Source organism: Onychomys torridus, chromosome 9 (genome assembly GCF_903995425.1).
Source record: "Onychomys torridus chromosome 9, mOncTor1.1, whole genome shotgun sequence".
NCBI lineage: Eukaryota > Metazoa > Chordata > Mammalia > Rodentia > Cricetidae > Onychomys > Onychomys torridus.
This window is the reverse complement of record NC_050451.1, coordinates 44,117,894-44,129,990: the sequence shown is the minus strand read 5'-3', so window position 1 is coordinate 44,129,990 and position 12,097 is coordinate 44,117,894. Positions and strand designations below refer to the sequence as shown.

Genomic DNA, 12,097 nt, shown 5'->3' with positions numbered 1-12,097 from the left:
TCCATCTCAGCACTCAGGAGGAGAGGTAAGTAGACCTCTGAGTTCAGGGCCACCCCGGTCTACATTGCAAGTTGAAAAGGAACAGGGTAGAAGTTTGCATGCCTCGTCAGCCATGCAGGTAACCTGTAGTTTGGAATATCACAAAGGTATTTCCACCTGATTTTGTGAGGGCTTCATGGTAAAAGGGTATTTGGGCAAAGGCTTTGGAGGAAGAGTTTGGCTTTGGATAGATAGGGAAGCTATGGTGTGGGAATTAAGAATGTGGAGCTGGGAGCAAGGCTGGAGAGAGAATGGGGTTATTCTGAGATTTCTCAGTCCTGGCGGCGAGGAGAGGTCTTTTAAAAAGGCATTAAGGGAGGACACAGCACCACCGATGGACATTATTGGGGGCGGGCAGTTGCTTTTCTAGCTCCTGCCCACTTCCCCAATCAGTTTCTTCTGTCTTTACTTCTGTTGTGTTTTTCTTGTTATTGTTTTGTTTCTGTGTGTCTGTGTGAACGTATTCCACATGTGTACCTGAAGAGGGTGCTGGATCCCCTGAAAGCCGGAGTTCACAGGCAGTTGTGAGCCTCCCGCTATGGGTGCTGGAAACAGAAGTTGAATATCAGTCTCATGTCTCTGAGACTGTTTTTGTTTGGCTGTTAGACAAGCTGAGGACTAGGCTGGCCTCAAACACACCATGTAGCTGATGCTAACTTTGAACTCTTCCCTGCCTCCACCCTCTGGGTGGTGGGATTGCAGTATAGGATTCACTTCTGAAGTGGTGGAGACATTGGTTCTTCTGCTGGGTGGCTTGTTATAGACTCCAAGGGACTTCTAAATTCAGGCTCTTGTCCAGTTTTAAAATATGTCAAAACAATGTGCTGCATATATTATTTATCCTTAAAGGGTCATGGACTTGTACGCTGCCTTAAAGGTGCTGCACTATGTTAAGGGAGCCAAAGGCTGCCAAAGTTTGAGGTTGGGAAGATGAGGCTGCTGGTTTATCTGATGCAGACCCGCTGATTCTCTAGTTGGAGCAAGGCGAACGGTTTTGTCGCCGAGTTTCTCCACAACACCCAGCTAGGGGCCAGCCCGTCACCTACCTGTCTTTGCCCGAAGCCTGTGTGTACAGGCAGAGCAGGTAAAACAGCCAACCTGCAGTAACCAGCCCAAGTTGGAAGCAGGTGTGGTGTCAGAGTCTGTTAAACCTAGGGTTTTCTCTTGAGAGATGGAGGCCAGCCTGGGCTAACTGAGACCTTGTGTATCCTCTTTCTTTAAGACAGAACAAAGAAAAAACCCCAAGCATAAACCAGGTAGTTTAGCTAATAAGCCTGTGGGCATTTTGCTTTGCTCTGCCCTAATGCGTTCTTTCCAGTTTGCTTTAGGCCTAGGCAAGCCGAGACAAATTTTAAAGTCTTTGATTGGACAAAATGAGAGCATCTTGTCCTATCAGAGAGCACCACGGAGGCGGGACTCTTGGCTAGGGTCTGCCTCGGAGCTGGCCGGCGAGCAAGTGCGCCTGCCCCGGAATTGTTAGAGGAGGCGGGGCTTGGTTCCTCGGGTTGTGTTTGGACCGATTATTGGCTCGTGCTGGGGGCAGGCTGCGCAGAGAGGTCGCCTAGTGTTAGGGGCACCTTACACCTAAGTGAGGAGGTGCAGGGCAAGGCCAAGCTCGCTGGCCGTGGTGGGGAAGCCACACTGGTTGGGGTCCTGTGTGCCCGCCGGCCCCGTTCGCTATGGGGGAGGTGGAGATTTCCGCCCTGGCCTACGGGAAGATGTGCCTGCACGCCTCTCGGTACCCGTACGCTGCTGTCAACGGGTTGTTGCTGGCTCCGGCGCCGCGATCGGGAGAATGCCTCTGCCTCACCGACTGTGTGCCTCTCTTCCACAGCCACCTGGCCCTGTCCGTCATGCTGGAGGCTGCGCTCAATCAGGTGTGGCCTCGAGAAGCCTGCCCCCATCCCTACTCACCGCCCCCCACAACCCCTTAGGACCCCCAGCCTAAGTGCGTGCCCCACGCCTTGGCCGCAGTATGCACCCACACAGCCAGAAGCATGATTTAGTTACTGACGGTCCCTTTCTCACGACAGGTGGAGGTGTGGGGCGCACAGGCCGGTCTGGTGGTAGCTGGGTACTACCACGCCAATGCTGCTCTGGACGACCAGAGGTGAGTCGGGTAGCTAGGGCTGAGAAGGCAGATGATTGTGGCAGGTGTGGGTGAGGTGCAGCTGGACCAGCGCCATTGCTTTTATTTTTATTTTTTCATCAAGTACTTAGCAGCGGGGCTGTACCCCAGGCGTTACACCGAGTACTGGAGTGAGGAGATACCAGGGCTGAGTATGACAGGGCTGAAGGACTCTGCAGCGGGGGTGGGCCAGACAGCTGTCTTTCTACATAACAGACTGATCTTGACTGAGGGGCTTCCAAGGTGCTGTAAGAACGGAGGACGTGCGGCCAGCAACTTCAAAAGCCCACCACTTTAAGCCAGGCGTCGATGGCGCAAGCCTTTAATCCCAGCATGCCGCGGGGCAGAGGTTGGCAGATCTCAGTGAATTCCAGGACAGCCTGGTCTACAGAGGGAGATCCAGGACAGCCAGGGATACACAGAGAACCCTGCCTCGAAAAACGATGATTATGATGACGACGAAGAAAAAAAAAAAGCCCACCACTTTATACATATATACTACACACACCAAGTACATTTGATTCTGATGTGGATTAAGTTAGATCTATTGTAATCTGCTTCCCCTCCCTGGACTTGGCATGTCTTTCCATCTCAAGATCTACCTCATCCTAACAGCTGAATAGTATGAACGTGGACACATCATAATCTACTTAATACTATAAACATTGAAGTTATCTCCAGTCATATGTATATATACATATATATACATATGACTGGAGATTATATATATATATATATAGTTTTTCAAGACAGGGAAAATCAGGGTCCCCTTTGGGGGGTTTTAGTCTTATTAATAAAATAATTTAAAAAACTCAAGGACAGTTTTAGTAGAGTTGAAAAGACCCAGAGCAAGCAAACTGCTTTCAAGTCATACCCTTCAAACCACCATGGAGGTCAGACTCGTCACGGAGAAGCATTGAATGTTGAGCTGTAGAGAACGAGAAAGGAAGACCAAAAAAATATCAGGAAAAAGCAACGTAGGTTCCGACCAGCATCCAAAAGAAACAGAAAAGGTTTTGCCTTTCTAACTCAGGCCTCAGAGAGTTCGGCAGACCCAGCCAAACCTCATGGTGGCTCCTAGGGACTGCCTAAATTATTTTAAGTTAGCATATAAAGAAATTGGTGCCGGGCGTTGGTGGCGCACGCCTGTAATCCCAGCACTTGGGAGGCAGAGGCAGGCGGATCTCTGTGAGTTCAAAGCCAGCCTGGGCTACAGAGTGAGTTCCAGGAAAGGCGCAAAGCTACACAGAGAAACCTTGCCTCAAAAAAAAAAAAAAAAAAAAAAAAAAAAGAAAAGAAAGAAAGAAATTGGTTCCACTGTGACAATTTCATACATACCTTTTTGTTTGTTTTTCAAGACAGTGTTTTTCTGCAGCCTTAGCTGTCCAGGAACTGGCTCTGTAGGTCAGGCTGGCTTCAAACTCACAGAGATCCTCCTGCCTCTGTCTCCTCAGTGCTGGGACTAAAGGCATGCACCACTCAGATCATACTTTATTCTTTTAATTTTATTGGTTTATTTTATTTTAATGTGCATTGGTGATTTCCTGCATGTATGTCTGTGTCAGGGTGCTGGATCTCCTGGAACTGGAGTTACAGACAGATGTGAGCTGCCATGTGGGTACTGGGAATTGAACCCAGGTCCTCTGGAAGAGCAGCCAGTGCTCTTAACCACTGAGCCATCTCTCCAGCCCCATATTTTATTCTTTTTGTTTGTTTGTTTTTCGAGACAGAGTTTCCTCTGTGTAGCTTTGGAACCTGTCCTGGAACTGGCCTTGAACTCAGAGATCTGTCTGCCTCTACCTCCCGAACGCTAGGATTAAAAGCATGCACCGCCACAGCCTGGCCCATATTTTATTGATTCTTTCCCCTATTGCCCTACCCTGTTCCTCTTCCCTACTTTTGCTGTTCCCTATCATCCCACCCAGCAAATTATTTATTTTTGTGGTTTTCCCTTACTCTGTGTGTGTGTGTATGTATTTATATTTGTATACATGAATGCAGTGCCCCCAGAAGAGGACGTTGGATCCCCTGGGACTGGTTGTAAGCTGCCATGCAGGTGCTGAGATTCGAATCCAAGTCCTCTGGAAGAGTAGCTAGTACTCTTAACCATTGAGCCACTGCTCCAGCCCTCTTGTTTTTAATTTGGATGACTAAAGCAAATTAACCTCCCCAAAGCCTACTTTAGATTTCCACTCTCATCAGCAGAATCTGAGCACCTGTTTCCCACAGCATTCAAGCATCAAGCAACCGCGCATCAAGCAGGCCCGACACTCCCAGGCCAGTTGCAGGGAAAGGCTACAGCTGTGTGCACATCTGTGAGACCTGGGTCTGCCCTCAGTTGGCTCCTCACTCCTCTGATCTTCCCCCTACACAGCCCTGGGCTTCTGGCCTTGAAAATCGCCGGGCGAATTGCAGAATTCTTCCCTGATGCAGTGCTTATTATGGTGAGGCTTGGCTTTTGAGTAGGGAGGTGGCGAGGGAGTCGGGAGAGCATCCTGAGACTCTCACCCCTTTGTCCACCCAGCTGGATAATAAGAAACTGGTGACTCGGCCTCGTGTACCTCCAGTCATTGTCCTGGAGAACCAAGGTCTTCAATGGGTGCCTAAGGACAAGAACTTGTGAGTGCCCCACTCCCTCTATCTCTTCTTGGAAGTCCAAGACTCCTCAGGCCTCCTCTGTCCTTGGTCGTGCCCCGTGGCTTCTTTTATGGCTGTGTGTGGCCCCACTGTTTGACCTCCATGTTTTGTTTTAATTTCAGAGTAATGTGGAGAGACTGGGAATTGTCCCGACAGATGGTGGGGGCACTGCTGGAGGGCCAGGCCCACCGTCACCTCGTGGATTTTGACTGCCATCTTGATGACATTCGGCAGGACTGGACCAACCAGCGGCTTAACACTCAAATCACCCAGTGGGGTGCTCCCACCAGTGGAAATGCCTGAACCAGAGGGTCAGAGTACAATAAAGAGATGGGCTGGCGGGCGACCATGTATTTATTGTGTTTGAGAGTAAGGGAGAAACCCCAGCAGGAAGAAGACTGGGTCCAGTCTAGAGTTCCTGGTGAAGGTAGGAAGGTCTCTGTTGAGCCCATCAGGGAACAAGAGAGGGCCTCAGTAGATCATTCCCTTTGTTTCTCCACGGGGCTTCTTGAGCTTCTCAAAGTTCTTCAGGATGATGTCATATAACACAGCCTATAGGACCATGGAGTCGTGGAGGTCAGCCAGAGGCCCCCCAGCAGTTCTACCATTTCTAGCTTTGGAAAGGCTGATTTTGTCATCCTCCACCCCAAGTCAGCTTGGCCAGACATTGGGTAGCCTGGGAAAGGTGCTCCTGTCCACCCCTGCCCTCCTCTCCCCTCCTCACATAAGCATTGCGGATCTCCATGACCATCAGCCGGATGTCCTGGTACTCTGCCTCGTCCAGCTCATGCACCAGCTGCCGATAATCACCCTGCAGAAACTCAAGAGTTAGTCCTGACTCAATTGAAACGTGTCTTCCCCAGCTCAACCTGACCTGGGCCTCACCTACCACGTGGGGCTGTTTGGCTGCTTTGGCTACGGCATCACCCCTCTCTGAGAAGTACCTGTGGGAAGCGGATGTAGTGTGTATGCAGCAGGAAAGGGAGGGAGCCCAGGCCCGTCCCCAAAGGCAGAGTGTGCTGTGGGTGTAGCGGCCAGGCAACTCACTTCGAGATTTGAGTGTGGAAGCCCTCCAGCTTGGTGTGAAGGCTGGTCATCAGCTCAAACACCTTCTCCTGGGGAAGAACGTGGTGTGTTAGAAGAAAGCATGGGCTACACAAGAGGGCTGTGGACTGAGGGAGCAGTGCTCTTACCTGGACAGCCACTCCAAAATTATTCCCATCCTCTATCCGAGGTATCTGTAGTTGCAACCAGGTAGTGACCTTGGAACACAGGAAGGTACTGAGGTTTTTAATCACCACACCGTTCCCCTCAATGTACACACCCCACGTCCCAGGTTCCTATTCTTCCCTTGTCTGCCCAGTGGATGGAGGAATGCCAGATCCACGTTGAGCCCAAGGCTGGCTCACTTGCTCTGCCTTCTCCTATGTGCCATTGTCCTAATTGGCAGGAGTCGAGAGGACAAAGCCCGAGGCAGGGATGAAGGTAGGACTCACCAGATTGAGTTGCTCAATGGCATCCTTGATCTCAGGCTTTAGGCGCTTCAGGAGATCCACAATTTTCTCATTGCAGTCCACTGGGCCACAGGGAGGACCTAGAGAGTGTGCCATGGGTCAGTTAATGACTGAGCTTGGGAGGGCTGGAAGGGGCGTGTGGAGGGCAGCGTGGAAGTTCTGAGACACAAGCCGGTCTCTTTCCGGGTTTCCAATACCTTTGTCTTCATCTTCCCCTTTCTTCTTCTCATCCTTCTCTTCCTTCTGAGGGGGGAGGACAGGACTGAGGCCGGTTTTCTCTAGGGCTGGCCCACCTCCCAGGTCTCCCAACTTGCCTCCTGCTGTTTCTTCCGCTCCTCCTTCTCTTTCTCCTTGACTGGATCAGGGACCGGGATGTCCAATGGAGCCTTCAGATTGCTCAGGTTGGCTTCGTTGAGAGCTGGCTCCTAGTGGTAGGGCTGGAGATGAAGGTGTTCCTCTTATCACACCCCCATCCCCAGGCTCCTCTTGAGTCCTTGCAGGGTCCCCCGTACCTTTAAGAATGCATCCAGCTCTGAGATCTTCTTGGGAAAATAGCTCCCAAGCAGGTTTTCTGTCTGTGTGAGGTGGTGGCAGAGGAGGATGGGGTCATAATCAAATGTCCTTTCCTAGGCAGTGAAGTAAGGACTCACACTGCCCACAAGGGAGGGCTGAGCAGCAGCAGTTGGGTGGAGGCGGGGTGGCCGATGAGGTAGGTCTTACCTTGCTACACAGGTCTTCACGAAACACATCCACCTGTAGGGCACAGGCAACCCTTCAGAAACCTAGTTTTAAGGCCAGTTCATTTGAGGACAATTCCCTTTGGGGTGTGTAGGGCCTGACCTGGGGAATAGAGGAGTGGATCCCTCTAAGGCCACACCTGAAGAAATCGAGATGGGTCCCTGTATAGGATGGCCTGAGGTGGTGTGGTAGTTTTCTGCACACCTGAATCTGGGGAAGGTTCAGGGGATCCCCAAGGGGTTCACTGGATTTGGGGAGAACATTTCTGAGGTCACCAGGGTTGTATATGGAGAAATAAGAATGCCCTCTGGCCGGGCGTGGTACGGCAGGAATGCCTTTAATCCCAGCACACGGGAGGTAAAGTCAGCTGGGTCTCTGTGAATTCGAGCCCAGCCGGATCTACATAGAGCGAGTTCCAGGACAGCCAGGGCTACATAATAGAGAGAGCCTGTCTCAAACAGAACAAAACCCTCAGCCAGTGGGCAGAGGCAGGGTGCAGGCGTGTGCCCTTCCTGAGTCACTGATCTCGAGGTGGACGGGGCAAGTCCCTCTCCCCGTCCCTGTGTGTAGTCCGGGCCGCAAGCCAGCAGACTTCACACTAGCTCCGGGCTTCATTTCACCCCGCTGGACCGCAGCCGCCTCACCTACTCCCGGGGGATCAGGTGCTTCTGGCAGCAGGCTAGGGTGCAGACCCCCGACTCCGACGCGGGGCCGGGGCCGATCCCCGGAGCCTGGGTCCGCTCCGAGCCACGCCTCTCTAACGCCTCTCCTCCCTGCTCGAACCCGCAACGCTCACCTTGGCTTGGGCTTCAGGATGGACCCTCAGTGTGGCCATGGTCAGAGCGGGGGGCTGAGCGCCGCACGAGGAGCCTGGAGTGGGCAGCGGGAAGGGAAAGTGAAAGCAGAGCTCGAAACCTGCACGGCCTTCCTTGATTTGGGGGAGTGGAGGGACTGGAGGAGGCGGGGACAGCCTACGGAGAGGCGGGGGCTCCTCCTGCAGGGGAGTAGCGTTTCCGCCCGGCTCCCACGCCTCTCCCCTCTGCGCCCAGGCCCGCCTCCCGAAGCCCGCCGGCCAGCGCCTGCACCTCTGCCCCTTCCCGCTCCCACCTTCCATTTCCGGCCGCCCCCTACTTCTGCCAGGGCCAGGGCAGTCGGAACCCTTACTTGAGGGTTTTAACTCTTTTCTGATTTGGGGCATGACCTGGTCTCTCCTCGCCTTGCGGGCGTGGTCCCCTGACTTCACGGGCATACTCCTAACCACAATGCTGAGACGCTGGCACTGTCCTTAGCCAAGCTCGGAACAAAGCCATTGGGGCACACTCTATTGCCCCATGAACCATTCCCCCACAGCAGGGATTCAGGCCTCTATTGTAAAATCCAACCTTTCTTTCAAAAATCACCTGTCCCCTTCAAGTTGACGGTCTATTGCTTCCCATACTCATTCATTACACAAGCAAATACTTGTGGGTAGTGTTTATTCCGGCTTCAAGGACTTGGCCCTTGGGAAATCTACAACACCCTTCCCTCGGTGTCCTCACTCTGTTCTCAGTTTGTCAATTTTTCAGAGAGAATTTTCCACCATCATCCTCCAGAAAGCACCTTCCCCGCCCAGTACAAGTCACCCTGTTTCGGTACCTCCACGGCACCCGTGACTCTGGCATCATTTTTGTCTGTTTTTGAGACAGGGTAATATAGTGGTTTAAACAGGGACCTGGCGAACTTTTTCTCTAAAGGGTTAGTGGTAGCTATATAGGTTTGGGAAGTGTTACCACGTCTGTAGCAACTCAACAGTGTGGATGCGTTTCATTAAAACTGCTCTTCCAGAGGTCCTGAGTTCAATTCCCAGCAACCACATGGTGGCTCACAACCATCTGTAATGAGATCTGGTGCCCTCTTCTGTATACATAATAAATAAATAAATCTTTTTAAAAAAAACCAAAACAAACAAACAAAAAACCCCAAAAAACAGAAAACAAACAAAAACTTAACTATGGACCCGAGATTTTGAGTTTTATGTCATTTTCATGTCACTTTTACTTTTTTCAACTTTTTCTTTTTTTAAATGTTGAACAAAAAGCCAGGCTTGGAACCTGGAGGTGGTGGCAGCGCACGCCTTTAATCCCAGCATTCTGGAGGCAGAGGCAGGCGGATCTCTGAGTTGGAGGCCAGCCTGGGCTACAGAGTGAGTTCCAGGAGAGCCAGGACCACACAGAGAAACCCTGTCTTCAAAAACAAAAGTTGTGGGAGATGGGGAGGCGGCTCAGTGATTAAGAGAGAACTGGCCGCTCGTCCAGAGTACTTCTGATCAATTCTTAGCACCCACATGACAGCTCACAACTGCCTGTAACTCCAGTTCTGGAGGATCCAATGCCTGCTTCTGGCTTCCACAAGTACTGTACACACCTGGTATACAGACACACATACAGTAAAAACACCCATACACATATAAAAAGACAAAGTTTTCACAACTGAATAATAGGAACACTACTGAACTTTTCTCACTGGGATGTTGTGGGGATTAAAATTGTCTGTGCTGGGATGTTGTGGGGATTAAAATTGTCTGTGTGTGTATGTACATGAGAGTGCATGCACACGCATGAGTCCAGGGGAGCCAGAGGTGAATGGCATCTTCCTCACTCTCTCCCCCACACCTATTTATTAAAAAAGGTCTCATACTAAACTAGAGCTCACCAATAGGCTCGACTAACTGGTTAGCAAGCTCCAGGATTTTCCTGCTTCCATCTCTCTGTTGCACTGGGATAACAGATGCGTGCTGCCATGCCAAGCTTATTATCCGGGCTCTGGATATTCAAACACCGGTCCTAATGCCTGCACAGCAAGCGCTTTACCCACTGAACCGTCCCCCTGGCCTCGAAATGTATTAATTTATAATTTTATATATATATATATAATGTACACACTCTTAGAACAGTGCCTGACGTGAGCAAGCATTTGCTATTTGTGTGTTTCTCTCTTGCCTCCTCCAGAGCTCATCTGCTTCCAAGCAACAGAAGCCTTGTTTGTCTTGTTCATACAGCACAGAACTATGCTTGGCTCAACACACCTTTGTGAAATGAAAGAGTGTGGCGTTCTCTTGAGACAGAGATAGGAAAGGTCCTGGCATGAAGCATCAGCTGATGCTTATGTTCACACCTAAGGGCAATTACCAGCTTCCATAGTACCATCCCTTGACATCGCAGCTCCAGAAAGCTGGAAGTCTGTAGACCAGGAAACCCAGAGGATGGAAGTCGAGTCCAGGGAAACACATTCAAGGTCAACGACGTCAGGAACCGATGAGGAAGGGACTCAAGCATCTACCAGACTATCGCCCTTCCCACCCCCTCTAGGCCGGAAAAGAAGAAGAGCCAGAGCTAGGCCTGGTATACTTTTATTTCTTTCAGTTATGTTTGCGGACTGAGCGGGATCGGGGGAAGAGCCCGTGGCCTGGGATCCCAGGAGACCAGGGCTGGTGGTACCAGCTGCCGTAGGTAAGGTACCAGGCAAACGTGCCCACTGCAGCACCCACCACCTTGTGGGTGTACTGATGGAAATAGATGACCGTGCAGAGCAGCAAGAAGTTCCAGAGACCTAGCAACAGCACATTCAGGAGGAAAACGAGGCGCAGGGGGGCCCCAGCTGGTAGCCCGTGGGCCAGGTACTTGGCAAATACAGCCGCTTCCTCAGCCATGAGGAGGCAGCAGAAGGTGAGTAGGAAGGTGTGGGAGGAGACAGTGTAGCCTCGCCACTGGTGGCCGGCTGCCAGGCAGCTCCGGCGGTCAGGCAGCTCATGCAGCAGTAGGCCCTGGGGCAGAGGTTCGAAGCAGGAACCGGTCAGGTCCTCGATGAGCAGGAAGGCTCGTCCAGCCCCCCGCCAGACGGCTGCCCCCACCACCAGTCGGCTCAGGTGCCTGGCAGTCACTGCCACACGTCTTGTCGCCAGGAACACCACCAGCAACACAAAGCCCCCCAGGAAGGTACATGTCCAGCCCCACGCTGAATTCACAAACTTTCTGTGGGCAGAAAGAGGGAAAGCTAGTTGAGACACCCTCCCTCCCCCGCCCCGCTCCGCTCCTAAGTCCCATCTCCCTACCCTGCTCTGTGTTCCACACACCATCATTAGTTCTTTTTCTTTTTCTTTTTTAAGCTGAGGATCGAAACCAGGGCCTTGCACTTGCTAGGCAAGCGCTCTCTCTACTACTGAGCTAAATCCCCAACCCCATTAGTTCTCTATAACCCAACCACGTCAACATTGTCTCCTTAGAGGGCCGCCGGACATTCTAGGGTCCACATTCCCTCTTTAGTCCTTTACTTCCCCTGCACCCCAGGGTCTGTTCCTCCCCGCCCCCGCTTTTCTCCCCCTGACCTTCTCAACCTCAGCCTATTTTTAGTGTTCCTACTGGCATCAGAAGAGAGAGGCCCGGAGAAGGACGCTGGGATCCCAGAGCGGAGGGAGGCAGCGCCCACGGACTCCCGTGACTCACATGTTGAAGAAGTTGCCGTGGCTAGCGAAGATCGTCCGCGAGTTAACATGAAACTGCAGAAGGGGCCCAAAGATGACCACAGCCGCCAACCAAGCATGGTAGAGGCGCCGTAAGCAGGGGCTGCCCAGGAGGCGGGCGGCTTGTTCACTTCCGAAGTATAGCAAGGCAGAGGCCACCCAGAGCAGCACCTTGACCAGGCAGCCCAGCAGTGCCCGGACTCGGGCCCCGGCCCCCGGCCCTGCCCCCACCACCGGCCCCCGCTCCATGCTCCCTCCCCTCCCCACTAACTGCCTGCTCCGCTGGGAGGTGAGGAGGGGTTAAGACCCGGCCCCCCCTCGGACAAGGACAGGCAGTGACAGGTGTGGTAGACACAGGGCAGAGCCCTGTTGGCAGCTGGCAGGCAGGGAAGAGGGGGGGACAGTCAGCATGGTCCTGGCCTTGGGTGTGTGGAAGTGTGTCCCCACGCAGCCTGTGTCCTTTGCTGTTACCTCTGTGTTCTCAGTTCCAGCCACATTCTAGTTCATGTCTTGGGGCTCGGCCTGCTGTTCAGAGCTGTCCTT

At 52.3% G+C, this 12,097-nt stretch overlaps 3 protein-coding genes across 4 annotated transcripts; 1 reads left to right on the top strand and 2 right to left on the bottom strand.

The window, feature by feature from the left end:
- Positions 1-587: 587 nt before the first annotated feature.
- Positions 588-5,150, top strand: Emc9 (ER membrane protein complex subunit 9). 2 transcript variants are annotated; one of them, XM_036199969.1, is made up of 5 exons: positions 588-1,916; positions 2,073-2,149; positions 4,542-4,611; positions 4,692-4,786; positions 4,927-5,150. In XM_036199969.1, the coding sequence occupies exons 1-5, from the start codon at positions 1,719-1,721 to the stop codon at positions 5,105-5,107; spliced, it is 621 nt and encodes a 206-aa protein (XP_036055862.1). In that variant the 5' UTR covers positions 588-1,718; the 3' UTR covers positions 5,108-5,150. The 2 variants fall into 2 exon arrangements, with proteins under 2 accessions (XP_036055862.1, XP_036055863.1); XM_036199970.1 differs by lacking the exon at positions 588-1,916 and having other exon boundaries at positions 4,397-4,611.
- On the bottom strand, positions 5,141-8,079 carry Psme1 (proteasome activator subunit 1). The gene is made up of 11 exons (XM_036199968.1): positions 7,853-8,079; positions 7,039-7,071; positions 6,831-6,893; positions 6,633-6,743; positions 6,516-6,561; positions 6,301-6,398; positions 5,998-6,066; positions 5,852-5,919; positions 5,694-5,748; positions 5,529-5,615; positions 5,141-5,356 (listed from the first exon to the last, which is right to left on the bottom strand). The coding sequence occupies exons 1-11, from the start codon at positions 7,889-7,891 to the stop codon at positions 5,276-5,278; spliced, it is 750 nt and encodes a 249-aa protein (XP_036055861.1). The 5' UTR covers positions 7,892-8,079; the 3' UTR covers positions 5,141-5,275.
- A 2,350-nt stretch (positions 8,080-10,429) lies between these two features.
- Fitm1 (fat storage inducing transmembrane protein 1) lies at positions 10,430-11,805 on the bottom strand. The gene is made up of 2 exons (XM_036198469.1): positions 11,538-11,805; positions 10,430-11,066 (listed from the first exon to the last, which is right to left on the bottom strand). The coding sequence occupies exons 1-2, from the start codon at positions 11,801-11,803 to the stop codon at positions 10,454-10,456; spliced, it is 879 nt and encodes a 292-aa protein (XP_036054362.1). The 5' UTR covers positions 11,804-11,805; the 3' UTR covers positions 10,430-10,453.
- Positions 11,806-12,097: the final 292 nt, after the last annotated feature.